The sequence below is a fragment of the Athene cunicularia genome, assembly GCF_003259725.1.
Source record: "Athene cunicularia isolate RWA chromosome 9 unlocalized genomic scaffold, athCun1 chr9_part1, whole genome shotgun sequence".
NCBI classification, from domain to species: Eukaryota; Metazoa; Chordata; class Aves; order Strigiformes; family Strigidae; genus Athene; species Athene cunicularia.
In genome coordinates this window covers 18,453,161-18,467,968 of record NW_020799110.1, presented here as the reverse complement: position 1 = coordinate 18,467,968, position 14,808 = coordinate 18,453,161, and the positions used below count along the sequence as shown (strand labels likewise).

Here is a 14,808-nt window from a genome sequence, read left to right as displayed (position 1 = left end):
CTAGGCATATGTATTTGAGATCAAATAGATGGATTTTACATATCCATTTCCTGAGTATTCAGCTTGAAAATTCAATTGCAGTTGCTGGATATTCCATGTGAATGACAGACTGCCATTGCATACTGACATGCAAAAAAGCGATTTAATTAATATCTCTTACTCCCCAAAACAGGCAGAATTTGCAATTTCCCAGTTAGTGAATCTTAAATATGTTTACACTGTTCTGTAAATCAGACTCAGTTAACCCACAGGATATACTAGGGAGATGTGACAGCCCACAAGATCCATTAGGTAGGTGTTACAAGAGAAGTGATGCCAAATGACTGAACTGCTATAGTGTTAAATTTTACCATTCCTACCCAAGTGCCCTGACTTGCTAACAATTTACCTGTGACAACCAACTGACTTAACATCTCCTGTGAATGCTTACTCCTTATATCTCATATGCCAGAAAATGTGAGACCTTCCTCTCAGAGTTCTGTTTGCTAGGTTCTCTCCTACACTAGTTTGAAAATAGGCCACTCGCTCCATCTGTAAAAGAACGAACATCAGTCTTGCTGAGTTATATTTATTATTCACTTTGCTCCAGGCATTTCACATGATCTCATAGAAGCTAGATCAGGTTGGGTCATGAATAGATGCTTGCTTTCTAAATCTACTTAACTCTATAAACAAAGCCAAAGGAATTGAATGGGATCAAACTCCGGGGTCGGCACAGGACAGGTTTACAATCAGTCAGTGCTAACTGCAGACATTTTTTAACTATCCAAATTCTGTTACAGCAGCCAGCATTTTTAGAGGCCTCTGATACAACACTGCAGGAGTTATCAAGAAATTGATTCCCAAGTTAGAGAAAGAGGAGGAAATGAAGGAAAGGTTTCACTATATGTTGGACATATTGGGAGAAAATTAAAATCACAGACATTATGGGAGACCAAAGAGAAAGAGAGGCAAAAAGTCTAAACCAATTAGGTTGTTGTTTGCCTCTAATTAAAAGCATTAACTGCTACTGCCTACTGGAAGACCATAAACCTTGCCTGGGAAAAAAAGAGGCAGGAGTTCCAGGCTAGCACTAAAAATAGTGTAAAACACTTACTGGTGCATACACTTTTACTCGTGATTTTCTCCCCTCATTCATCTCTTCTGTAGTTTCTATATGAATATGTATGGTAGCACGCAGTATACGCAAAGAGATTCAACACCACATTTTAATGGTGTCCTATAGAAGAAAGAGTCCTTTTGAGTTGTGACACGAGATCAAGAGATAAACAGTATAATGTAAAACCAATTCCAACAAGGCAGTAATCCCAATTAAACATCAAACTTCCCTTGTAGACAACTGTAGTGATATCAGCATGGGATATACTACTAGCAATAGTGACTAGAATGTTTTTCAGACAGTGATTTATTCCTAACGAATCTGTTCTGTATAAACAGTAAATCTGTTTATAGCACAGTTATCTAAGGTTGAGAGAAATAAAAATCAACAGGAATGCAGGCTCTTCTAAAACCAGTGCATAAGTATACTGGTTTTATATAAATATTAATTAAAGTTCAGCTATTTGTGTCTACTTTTCTTCCAACTTGCCCAATTTCGATATGCTCAAGTAAGGCCATGGCAGTTTCCTTTACTTTCTCCCATGGTCATCTTTTCTCTAGCTAAAACCTCAATTATCTTGTCCACTTACAATGAAGAAGGCTTTCTATGTTAACATTTAAAAGATTTTCAAATGGGCAACTAAAAGGCAAACTATTAATTCCCACTGCATTCACAGTCAGCTGCAGTTTTCTTACACTGCCCTGGTAACCATAGCTTTAATCATACTTAAACAGCATTAAAAAAAAAAATGATAAAAAGAAAGGTCATTATGCCAAAGACCACATTGGCAAGGTTTAAGGTCCTACTTTCCTGTGGAAACTTCAGAGCATACTATGCTCCTGAGAGCCATTCTACTTAACTCATAAACCTAAATATATTTAGGAGTTTAATTTTAGGTGTCTATTCACTTACGACCCTAATTCTTTACTATTTTTAGTGGAGAGATGTTAAGGATAAGGACTACAGTTATGTCATACACAGCTTACAATGCTTTTAGTTGTGCAAAATGTGAACATGCTTCACTTGTTGCTGGTAATTACAAATAAACAAAGCTGATTTATTTCAGCTCTAAGGCTTTTGTTCTAACTTAGAAGTAGAAATCTTTGTTATGGACTAACTATAAATCTACTCCAAACATAAAAATAACCTGTTTGTTCACTTTACAAGCTAAATTTCCAGTGTGCAATGCTTCCACTGAAAGTCTAAGAAAGAAGGCAACAGCCTAACAGCTGTAAAATGGCAATGTCATCAAATACCTGTCATAGTGTTTTATGTGTAAACAAAAATGCCCCAAATGAATCTAGCAACAGTCGTTTCCTCACCATCTGTGACAAAGTGAATCCCTTATCAGACGGGCACATCTTAACTTTGAAACCATACAACTGCTGCTTTATCGGCAAATGGATATTCTGACTTCTCTAAAAATCTCCTTTTCATTAGCGTGTGGCGAAGGACACAGGGAAGTGACTATTAGCAATGTGTGAACCAAACCGCTTAGGTTCTTTTTCAGGTGTTAAACTACCACTTTTAAGTTGGACCTATGACATCTCTCTAACACAAAGTCTACATTATGATACAATGAGCATCTCTCCTGTGGATAATAATTCCTATGCATTCCACCAGGTGTACTACAAATAATGCACTTTGCTAAACAGCTTCTCCCCCAGTGCACTTTTTAGGGGAGATAAAAGTTAACAGAAACTTTCCATTGAAAGTGGACCTCTATTTGGAAGGTGTTCAGCCAACAACAAAGATTCAGAATAACATACGAATGGTCATGTTCCAGCTAGTCTAATGAAGGATTCGGTTGCAGTTCTTGGAAGACTTTGAATAACATGTTTAATCAACTCATAATAGGTCTGACCTTGTGTGTTTCTAACACAGATGATACTTTAGCAGTACAATAATGAGACATTTGCCCTTGCTCCTCTGGAAGTCTTAGATTACCATGTTCAATAGAAGATCACGAAGGGAATACCCTACACCTGACTCCCTGTGATAAATGAGGTTAAAAAATAAACAAACAAACAAAAAGTGGACTGGTCTATGTATATCAATGTAACTCAATACATATACTGATGTAGCTCATTCAGATGCTGCCTTTCTCATTCAGCTTATGCAAAAAGCCCCTGCCTGATGCTGCAGTTGGTTTAACAGAGCTGAATGAAGACTTGTTAACTTTTGCGGGCTGCTGTAAGGTTGGCTTTCCAGCTGGTCGGGATGAGGTTATTGTTCCATTGCCTTCTGCCATAAGTCTTCTAGAATCTTTTTGTGCTTTCAGCATATATTGGGTGAGGGGGCCAGCTCATCCTTAATTTTGACAGGTAGCCTGTGCTAAATAGTGAAAAAGGAACAAAATGGTGCCAGGTAACCAAATGTATACTGTTGCCCTTATCTCAACTTCCTTACAGAGAAGGATTATTTAATAAACTGTACAGTTCTGAAGTTTTAGGCTTGCATACTGTACAGCGCCAGAGGCTTTCAATGATCATTTATTTCTTGCACTTTAGAGGCAGAATTGAGGAAGACACAAAACTCTGAGGAGCCAGCCTGGGAGCAGGATTCCGACAGAAAAGTAGATAAAGCAGATGTTTTGCATTCTAGGAAGCTAACAATAAGATAAACAAATCTTTTGTTTTGTAACGGGTTGTCTCCACAAAAGCTAGGAAAGCAACGTTAGTGTGTCAGAGTGTAAAGGCAGAACACGGTAAAGTTCAGAAATCAACAGAACTGTAGGATGAAAAGAAGATTAAGTAATCTACAGAAAATAATTAATCACCATACATTAATACAGAAAATATTTTCAAATCTGAAGTGGTTTTAAGCCATATGTTACGTAGGGTCTCATATGTACTTCTATTTCTCGCCTATTGATTAATAGAAATGATGTCTGAAATCAGACCATCTATCAGTGCGCATACATGTTTCAGAGCCATTTCAGAAAGTGGTACAATTCTGAGACTTACATTTGCATAATGGCATTGAATGTTTTTTGAAATGTTTATTACACTCCTATTTGCCATGTAGGCCCAGACCCTTAGAAGTATTTAGAAAACTAACAGTCATAATTCAGTTTACCCTAGGAAAGAGCCATAATGACTGCAGTGAGTATTTGTTATTGACTGATTATGGGCACGTAATTCAAAACCTCCAGGCTACTGAGAGAGAACCAGAATCAGGGAAATTTATTCTAGTTTCAAAGCCAGTTGTTTTGAAATGGCACTTCAGATTGGGTTTTGGTATCCAAAACAGTCTATTCAGTAGTGCTGAGAGACACTGCAATGCTGCTAGTCAAAATACTTTTCCTGGGATGCCCTTTTGTTAACACAGTGTTACAGAGATAGACGCATCCTAGGCCCCTATTATGAAAATCCTACAGCATCGGGGACTTTCATATAGACATAATCCTGGAGGATTAGGACAGGATCCAAGGACACCAGGGCAGTGATCATGACACAGCAAAGCATGCAGCTAACTGCACAAGCACAGGAAGGAAAAGGTGTGTCTTGCTTTTGTGGCTACTCAGGTTGTACACAAACAAATGGGGCATGCAGCTCTTCTAAAAACTGATCCACCATGTTCAAGCTTTCTAACCCTAAACTTTAACATTAGTACTTTGAAAGAAAACAATTTCCATCACTAACTGACAGTTTTTCAGTTCACTAATCTGGGCACGTATCTAAATAAATCCTCTCCTCATGTGACATTTCAATTGTTTGCTATCACTACATAGATGTGTATTATGAGAAAGAACAGCCAAGATAACAAACTAGTCATCACTGGACCATATTTCAATTAACAAATAGCAATGTGCAGTTACTAATTTTAGAATATAATACGAAAATACCTTGGCTTCATTCAACATTTTACAATTATTTATAAGGCAAAGAAAATTCAGATTTTTTTTTATACTTAGTACATTGAGTTAGTAAAATAAAAAGTCTTCAAACTTTTCAAGAATCACCTAACGTAAATAAGAAATGTCTAAGTTCTCATAAAACTAGTAAATGGCATAGACATTCTCTTTTAACCAACTCTTAGTAGAAAATGAGCATGAATTTCTAAACTTAATGTATATTAAGAATGATCTTTGTCTAACTACTAAATTGATCTCAAAGAATCCCTAAGAAAAAAGGCACCATGATTATTACAAACCTAATTTACAAGAAAACTTGTTTACAGTGTTAACTTCCTTTGGTGATAGCTGTACTTCATACCAGTGAGTGAACTATGCTAGTTTGCTATATTCAGACTTATGTCTGAATATTGATTTAATTGACCTATGTCAACAATATTGATTTTAAAGAGCAGCAATGTGCACAAAATGAATGGTATTTACAACAGTCATATCAAAAGTTCTAATCATCACTTACCCTTGATCCTTTTTCTGGAAAGCACCGACAAAATGAACAATCTTGTCCCCCACATGGGTCAATATACGCATACCCTCCCTGAAAATTGAAAGTTTATGGATTTATCAATATACAACAGACAACAATCACTTCATCAAATATTGTCAGCTGGACACATTATCCAATTAGATGATTTTTAAGGCAAAAGATTTGGCTACCCTTGCATACCCCACAGGGCAATTTCCTTCTGATGAAGAAATTTGGCATAGCAGCAAACATCAGAATATTGTGTAGATTTTCAGTTTGACACATATGAACCTTTTCCAATGCTTACTTAATAGAATATACACATCAATACTACATTTAAAAACCTCCTAACCTTCTTGGACCTCTCAGCAGCATAAACATGCTGGCTGTTTCTTGTAAAAGGTGAAAGCTGTTATCTGCAAGTTATGTCAAGTAATGATAAATATTACAGCTAAATACAACTAAAGAAATAGAGAAAAAAATTGTTAACAGAGTCAGAATTTAATTTGTAATAATATGAAATTCATAACCCATCACATTAGGTTAGGAGATTGTTTAACTACAATTAAATGACAAAAGGCAAAAAAGGCTAAAAAGCAAGAAGCCCACTCAGCAATGAAGCCTTGTATTTAATTCTTGTCTATTAAATGAAAAAAGAAGTGTGTGCATGGTGTAATTATGCATTGCCTACCATTAATTTACTTTACTTTCTTGTATTAAAACTTTCTGTCATTGTCCTCCTAATAGCAAAGAAGTGACTATTTTGTTTCATCAAACTGCAATGAGGAAAAAAAGCATATTCAAGGATAAACAAAACACAACAAAATGTAAATTCAGTAGATATATTGTGTTGTAAGTAAACATAACTTTATTATTCTTTTCTATTTCCCAAAGTGTAGTATTAAACACACACCAATTATCCACACTATATGCATTTATAAACTCAGATTGTTGGAATGTCCACTGTGACATTATTTTTTTGGCAAAATTGTGTAAATTATCAAAGTTGTTTCAAAAGGGATGACAAGGATTCAAAAATTTAAGAATAGATAAAAAAGTAAAGAGTGATAACATGAAAATATTTGCTCAGTGTGATTTTATTTTATCAAGGTCAACATTGTTTTGCTACTGGTTTTAATAACCAACAGAACAGTATAGGTTGATACTCCAATTTTTCAAGGAGAAAACATTATCAAATATTAGATAAGGAGGAAAAATTCTGTTCTTTCTATCTACAATATTTTTAGAATATCTGGTACTCACAAACCTCAGAACAAGAGGGTATGATGATCTCTTTCCCAGACTGCTTCTCTTTCACATACTGGACTTCCCATGAAATTACTAATCTCCTCCACACTAGTCTCTCACCTAGTTATTAAAAACTTGCCTCTACTGGAATGTCAATAGAGTGCAAGTGTCTAATAACATGTAAGCTGTTACCCTTTGTTCTAACTGAACACATTTACTTTCAAAAATATTTAAAATTTCATTGGTTCAGCTAAAAAAGGGATGACTTTGGGGGGGAAAGTACAACAAAAAAGCTTTTAAATATTTGAAAAAAAGATAGATGTTGGACTTGAAAGTAGTTTCAGTGAGGGCATTGCAAACATAAGGTTAATATGGAGGACAGTACAGAGAGGAAAATAAAGTAGATATTGAGACTATATTATATGTGAAATTTTGGCTTCAGAGATGGGAATGTACAGGGAGGCCACTTTAAGATCTAGGTTAACATACAAAGAAGGGCTATCAAGCTAGAGTTTGATATATGCTATAATATAGAGCCATTGAAGAGACTTCATAAGGAGACAGACTCAGTGCATGAGTGAGACTTTTTAATGTGCAGCTTTCCAAAAGCATCTAAAGATGTCAAAGTCAGAATTTAGAAGAATCCAAAGGAAAAATTACAAAACAGTTAAGCTGAGCAACAGAAACAGAAAGGAAAGTTAGAATAGCAGAAATACTGAAAGAAACATCACAGTTTTCCCACAGAACTAGGTCATTTTGGTGTATATAGTGTTACTTGTTTGAACTATACCATCCTATCTATCACTTGTCTAAAGTAAATATCAGTGTCACTTACCCCATCAACTTCTTGTGCTGAAAAAAAAACCAGCAGCCACCTGATTTAAAAAAGAAAGAAAGCTAAATTAAACTTCCAACATCCAATCTTCACAAAAACATAGCCTCTAAAAAGAAGCCTGTGCAAGTGATTAAGTCCTGTTTGGGGTGATTATATAGTGAAAGACTGTATTTACAAGGTGTATGCACCATCAAGAAATGGTCAGCACATGATACATATATATTTGTCTTTCTGGATTGGTGAGACTGAGAACAAACAGATAGGCATGAACAAGACAATGTAAAAGTCCTTATAACTTCCCCCTTGTAACCTATTTCCAATCCCACAATTAGGAATGGCCAGAGAGGAATCATTCCAGACAAATTTCTGCACCTCCACAGACACCATGGTTTGGAAACTGAGCAGAGATGGAGGTGATCTGCATCTGCCCCAAAATGAGTTAGCTGGTGCAGTTTTCTTTTGCTCAGAGAGAGCTAGAAAAGGCAGGGAGCAAAGCACCACTCAAAATAGCCACGATACCAGAGCAGCTACTGGGGAAGCCCAGCTCCATGACAACCATTGCTAGTGGTGGATTGTAAAGTTGAAATCATGTCTTTTATGATCAAAAATTCTGCAGCAATACAGGAAACCAGCATTATTAACATTATTATTAATGAGAAATAAGGTGCTCACTCACATGAAATGACAGATTAGATATGACGATTATGTATAGCCTACTGTGTATTATTCTCCAGGCTATCATTAAGCCTGTATCAAAATTACTCCAACCTGCAAATATTTAGGCATTTAGTAAATTTCCCAAAGCCCTGTTGCAATCAACCTCTATTTTTTCTTTGTTACTCACATGTTCAAGTTTTTGGAGCGCTGAAAACTGTGCCAGCAAACCCAGGATTACTCTCCCTGATTATTAATTATTTATAGATTGGAACTGCAAATTATATAACCTGTATATGCACTGATATATACTGATAAATTCAATACTGACAAATTTAACATAGTTTAGCCATTTATGTACATTTATTCTATACACTTTTTAAACCTATGTTGCCTACTACTTTTTTTCAAATACACAGACTTTACTGAAACAAAATATTTATGAAGATAATAGTGGTACCTGATGACAGAAGCTCATTCTGTCTCTTGCTAAATGAGAAACAAAAGACTGATTAAACAGTGAGACTGCTAGATGATTAGCTACAACAGTAAATGGTGGAGAAGTTCTGTGCATCTCAGTAGTTCATCCTTTAATGCATCAAATAAATTTGTGTAGAAAGGATTTAACTTCACAAGAACACTTCAACCAGGCAGCAGAAAATAGCACTGGTTTGTTCTGTGAGTGTTACTAATTTAAGGCCATTATTGCTTTTAAACTTCTGAACTTGCAGTCTCTGTAAAGGTGGCTACATTGGGGAACACCTGAATAAGAAGCAGCCTGGGTTTGAGAAAACCAAATAAACATGAAAAAGACACTGGAGAGAGTTCAGGCTCTGTCAGAGCAGCCAGAAGACTGCCCAGCAGCGAGGGTGTCAGGTTCAAGCAAGGTACGTTTGCTGGGCCAGTTTTCCAAGCTAGAAAAGTGTAATTTGACATTCCTAAAGAGCCTGGTGCATGAAGTTTTATAAAGCAGGAAAATTGGACTGACTTTTCCTAGAAGATATTATAGAGATGGAATCATTGATCCCACACACCACTCTGAAAACTCCAGGCCATGGTGATCCTAATCTTCTCTTAAGGATCATTCTCCACCAGAAAGAACTCCTGCCACAGCTGCTAGCAGGTATTTTCATCACAGTCTCTAAAAGTTTTCCCTTAATAATTATCCCTCATCTGCAAAATTATTCTGGGGAGCTGGTCATTACTTTTTCTTCTCCAGATATGTTCATCAGTAGAATGTAGGAATATCTTTCTCTTAAAACACACTCGGAATTATAGTTCCTGTTTTCAACTGTTTAAATAGTATAGTACCTGAAATTTTAATGATACAAACTACAGACCAGCAATCAAAATCAAATACAATAAATTATCGTATTGACATCAAATTTATGACATGTTACAAATTATTTAACTGGTGATTTTTTAATACTGTTAAATTGATAGCTAATATATCTTAGTGACTGTAGTTAAAAAATTTGGTGATCTGTAAAACTCACCAGGCAGTTGTGATAAGCCACTTAATCCGTCCAAATGAATCCTTTGTTAATGCCATTCACGCTGATTGAGGATTTGTATATGCAGCACTTTTTTTCTTTCTTTCTTTTTTTTAAACAGCAGGTCTTCTCTTTCCTTCTGTTTGTGGATGGTCTATAAACACTGTTCCATACTGTTGTTGTTTTCTCCTCTGAACCTGTTTACATTAAAATATACATCTGATGTACAAACATTTATAATTACCAGATAACCAAAATATGTCTTACCATTTTCAGATGTCATACTGCACAGCTTTATGTTGGCACTACATTATATTATTCCTAGTCAGGCCACATTTTATTTTATCAGCAATCCAATTATTTCAAGGGAACTATATACGACACTACAGATGAACATAAAAAGGGTGTAAGATTTCAGCCTATAAGAGAGATCGTCTTCACTCAGTGTTTGAAATAATGAACAAAGAGCATCCTGCATCATTATTTCTTAAAAAGCTATCATACCCATCATTTTAGCTGAAGGCATTAAAAAACCAAAACAAAACAAAAAAAGTGACATATGTCTACAGTAAAGACCTAAGAAACTTGAAAAAAAAAAATCAAGAAAATATTTGCTGTGGTTTCAAGACCAGACTTAGCAGTATCTGACACAAACTGGGCTGGACCAGTGTCTCTGTACATCTGAGCAAAGGAGGACTACTCTTAAATGCAGAATAAGCCATATACATTTTCAGCTCAAGAGTTCTACCCATACACATGGATAGGTGACAGTCATTGGAAACATTGCCTAAATTCTTTTAGCTTTATTTTTAGAACATTTTTTCCACAGTTTTTGATAGGATTTAGGAAGCTGGAAGCTCTAAGAGCAGAACTGACCAGAGGTCTCCACACAGAAAATTTTGCGTGCATAAATTACACAATGCATCTGTGACCTCTGACTTGGGTCCAACAGTATATATGCAATTTTATGTGCAAATGTGCTGCACCGACGTTTTTGTAAACTCAAGTTTCACAAATCCAGAGAAATGGCAAGCTCCTGTGCACACTTCTACATCCCCCAAATAAGAAAAAATCTGTAATCCTCTGGAATAAGGAACATCTGGTAAATGAACTGGCTATTTCAAACTGAGGGTTTAAGAGGCTGGGATTTTCCCAGGATGGCACAGATTATCATAGGCTTTTATTTTTTAAGTGCTATAGTCTTCCCAATGTGGGGAGGTTAAGTTTGAGAAGACTCAACGCTGACTAGAGTGAACTGACAGGCATTCACTTCCTTTGGAGAAAGAAGTCTCCTGAGTAAGCATCAGTTACTGAGAAGGGAGCAAGGATGTGAACCTGCAGAAAACTGGCTGCTCTCTGATTGCTGTTCAACAAGCAGCTATGTTTTTCTATTAAAAAAATGAGCATACAGTTCCTGAAATATTACTGCCTTGCTTTCTATTGTTTAGATAGTGTAACACCTTTCTAACCAGAAGTAATGTATAAATAATATTTACTCCTGGGTGTATACACAGTATATCCATATCCCACAGTATGAAGAAGAGATTTTATAAGCTACCATGCACTAACAAATAAGTAGCCTAAGGGCAGCCAATTCATGCTGCAAGATCACACCCTACATGTACTGTACAGTAATCCATTCATCTGTCAAATTCTAAGTCTCTTTCTGCGCCCCAGGTTCACCATCTGAAAAAAAAAAAAAAAAAAAAAAAAAAAAAAAAAAAAGAAAAGAAAAGAAAAAAAGAACAGTCCTAATAATAAAATAATAGTCCAGTAACATTCCTACCTCACTCATCTTTTATTTTAATAATATAAATAATAGAAGCAAGATTGTGAGGCAATAAAATACTGCAGGGACAGATTGCCTCAAACAGAAAATCCAAGCCAGTCATAAAGTGTTAGGCTTTGCAGAAATTTGTTCCTGTTGCCCACTATCCATCTCATTTAATTATCCAAACAGGTTCTGAAAATGAAGAAGAAATTGGAATTTGGTACAGTTGCTTTGTAGTAGGAAAGAACCTATTATTTTCAAATTAAAATCCATTTTGATCCAACCCATTCACACAGTTTGAAATCATACTCAAGGCATGAGTGGAAGACTTAAAACTACTCTGCTTGCTATTATCTAAAACCCATCATTTTCTGAACAAGATTCCTACAGTTTGGAGTGTTCAGCAGCTGATGCAATAATATAAGGACTACAAAGTGTTATTTAGATTGATATGGCAAATTGATCTCATGTTTTGTATTTTGTAGTAATTACAACAGTTACCTCAACAGAATACTTACCTAATTCAAAAGAAGATAAAATATCCCCAGGATAACACACTCAATATTACCAAAGGAATAGGTTTTGTACAAGCATCACCAAACCTCAACTCCTAAAATTCTAAAAATCCAGAGGGAGAAAAGCTGGCATTGCAATATAACCTAGTTGTTTAGTTTTTAGATGACAACCAAGGAGGAAGACAATTTCATCCTTAGAGACTCTGATAAAATAAGATCAACAGGATATGAGCCATAGTTTGAGATAGACACATAGTTAGTTATTGAGATACAAAAAATTAGAGCAACCCTAACTATATTCTCATTACATTCAAAGAAACCAACATCATATGTAATAAGGTCACTGAAATTGCAAAGTCAAGGATTCAGAAGTCAGGAAATAATAATTACGGTTGTGTGCTCAGTCTTACTGTGTTTCTTTTATGCACATGATTAGGATAGTCACTTTAAGTACAAGAACATATATGCTGTTTTCCATGGAATTTCTGCCTCATTCATAATGGATATATTCCATACCCCTTTCATCCTTTCCCTTAAGTCCTATTTTTACAGTGTCATATGAAACTTTGCACTTTATACTAAATTCAAACAACTGTAATGTTTCCCACAAAAATATCCCTCAAATATTAAAAGAGAAGACACTGTTATCCTTGTTTTACCACAGAGAACTGAGGAAACAAAATCAAAGCTAAAATAATTAAATATCAATTACTGTAAAAAAAGCACTAAAATTTAATTTGTTGCAGCTTTCAAATGTGTTCTAGTATTAAGGTTGACCTCTCTGTTGCTCATGCACTGGTGTTTTGTTTTTTGTTTTTGTTTTTTTTTTTAAGTACCTCTGCAGGCAGCTGCAGGTGTACATTTTGACACAACTGATGTTAATCCTGCCCGGCCAGCTGTTTTGCCAGACATGACCATCTCTCTGAGTTTGTATCTCTCTGAAGATACTATAGACTACAACAGGAAGAGCAACACAGTCTGCATCATGATTTCTTGAGACTTCCTTTAGATGAATGCTATCAATTATGGCAGCAACGAACAGGAGAACCTCAGTGGCATCTTACCTTTGTTAGAGCTCAACGCTACTTTGAAGTCACGTATTTGTCCTAGAAACTCACATAAAGGCATACGTGCTTTTAAGTGACAATTTCATAATGCAACATTACTTGCTGTTTCTTAACTCTAACACACACAGCTACCGTCCAGTTGGGCCATAATACTTAGCAGCCAGCTGCTCAAGGTCAGTGAGTAGGTGGTTCTGGGATAAGACTGGCTTTGAAGTAGACTTTTTAAAAAGATGTTCCTTCTTTCTCCCTTGTTAGCATTTTCCCATATTTGCTTTGAGCTTGTTGACTTTTTTTACATTTCCACACAGGGTTTTCATAACTTGAAAACTGACTCAGTATCTTTTTATTATAGCAGTATTTCATTCACTGGGTATTCTGCATGTATTAATTTATTTCTTCTAACAGTGGTTTGCCTGCTTTATTCTGTTTCTTCCATATTTCTTTGGCCTAGTATTCAAGAGCTCTCCTTTTAAGTCCTATCTTCTTTACTCAGTGAGTCATACTGTTCGTACTGCATCTAAATTTGCATCGTTTCTGAGGACTGACCACTCTCTTCCACTGTAGTCTCGCTTGGTCTGACCTTGTTGTCCCACCTTTTGTTTTCACTTTTGTGTAAATAAGTTTCTGCTGCCTTCTGCCTAACACCAGCAGTTCTTCTAATGTCAAATTTCAGTCGGGGATTTAGGTATTTATAGGTGCTTATGGCTTAAATACAACTGGGGACCCCATTTTTGTCCTTATTATTACAGTGTTCTTGTGTAAAAGATGGAGCATTGTTACAGTCAAACAGGTTGAGGAATCTGACAAACAAAATGAATCAGTTTAGTGGTTTTATCCCTACAATACTATTTCCTCTACATGGTCACCATCAATCTGGCTTGAAAACAGGGGATTTTTTTTTCCCCCCTTTATACGTTGCTGTCTATACCACCTTGTTTTCACTGATGCTTGAGATTTCAGAGCCAAGGTGATACTATCTGTGATGATGTACAAGATTTTTGATACTGAACATACTGCTCAGCTCTTTCAGAGGTATGTTCTGGCTGCTAGTACCAGACTTTTGGGAAAAGTAGCCTCTACTAACTAGATTTCACAGCGGATTTCATAGGGGGTTGACAGGACTGTCTGCTGAATGGAGATCCAGCTCTACTTTCAATGCTTTTAAGAGAGGCTGTTTTACAAATCTCTGTGGTTAGGTTTATGCTCATGAAAGGCTTTAGGTTTCTATCTCATCAATAGTTCTAAATAGATTTATACGCATATATTATATTGTTGTATAATGTTGCTTTTCTTTATCACTTGTAGTGCTTTATAAAACCTGTAAGGCACAGCATTCACGAACACTACAGATAAGGCAAGATCGCTGTGGCTGGCCTGGCCAACAAACTTTCTAAGTTTGTGCCATCTCAAAACAGGACTTTATTTGGTGAGACGTTACACTGAACATGCAGTACTTCTGTCAGCAACATAAATGCGATAAACTTTACCTATTGCCAGCACTTTACAAATCCCACTTCCATTCAGAAAACCTCTACATCACGCTAAACTATGTGGAAAGCCCGGGGAGAGACGCTTCTCACTGATCTGCATTTATGCAGCGGGCAGCACTTTGCCCCTTCTGGGACTTCTCGGTCTCCGCTGCCTCATTACGAAAACACTCGAGGGGGAGGAAAGCGTTGCTGAAAGGAAAACACCCCCGCCAGCGCCCGGGAGCGCCGCGGACAGCGGCGGGATGGCGCGGAGGGCC

The 14,808-nt window shown here is 36.3% G+C and overlaps 1 protein-coding gene across 3 annotated transcripts in view; it reads right to left on the bottom strand.

Annotated features, from left to right (window-relative positions):
• COL4A4 (collagen type IV alpha 4 chain) overlaps positions 1 to 9,914 on the bottom strand; it is a 68,969-nt gene extending 59,055 nt beyond the window's left edge. For all 3 annotated transcript variants that reach the window (XM_026854741.1, XM_026854742.1, XM_026854743.1), the window contains exons 1-3: positions 9,712 to 9,914; positions 7,562 to 7,601; positions 5,473 to 5,550 (exon numbers count right to left, since the gene is read on the bottom strand). In XM_026854741.1, the coding sequence (XP_026710542.1) occupies positions 5,473 to 5,550; positions 7,562 to 7,601; positions 9,712 to 9,767 (174 nt within the window). In that variant the 5' untranslated portion in view covers positions 9,768 to 9,914. The remainder of the gene's footprint in view (positions 1 to 5,472; positions 5,551 to 7,561; positions 7,602 to 9,711) is intronic.
• Positions 9,915 to 14,808: the final 4,894 nt, after the last annotated feature.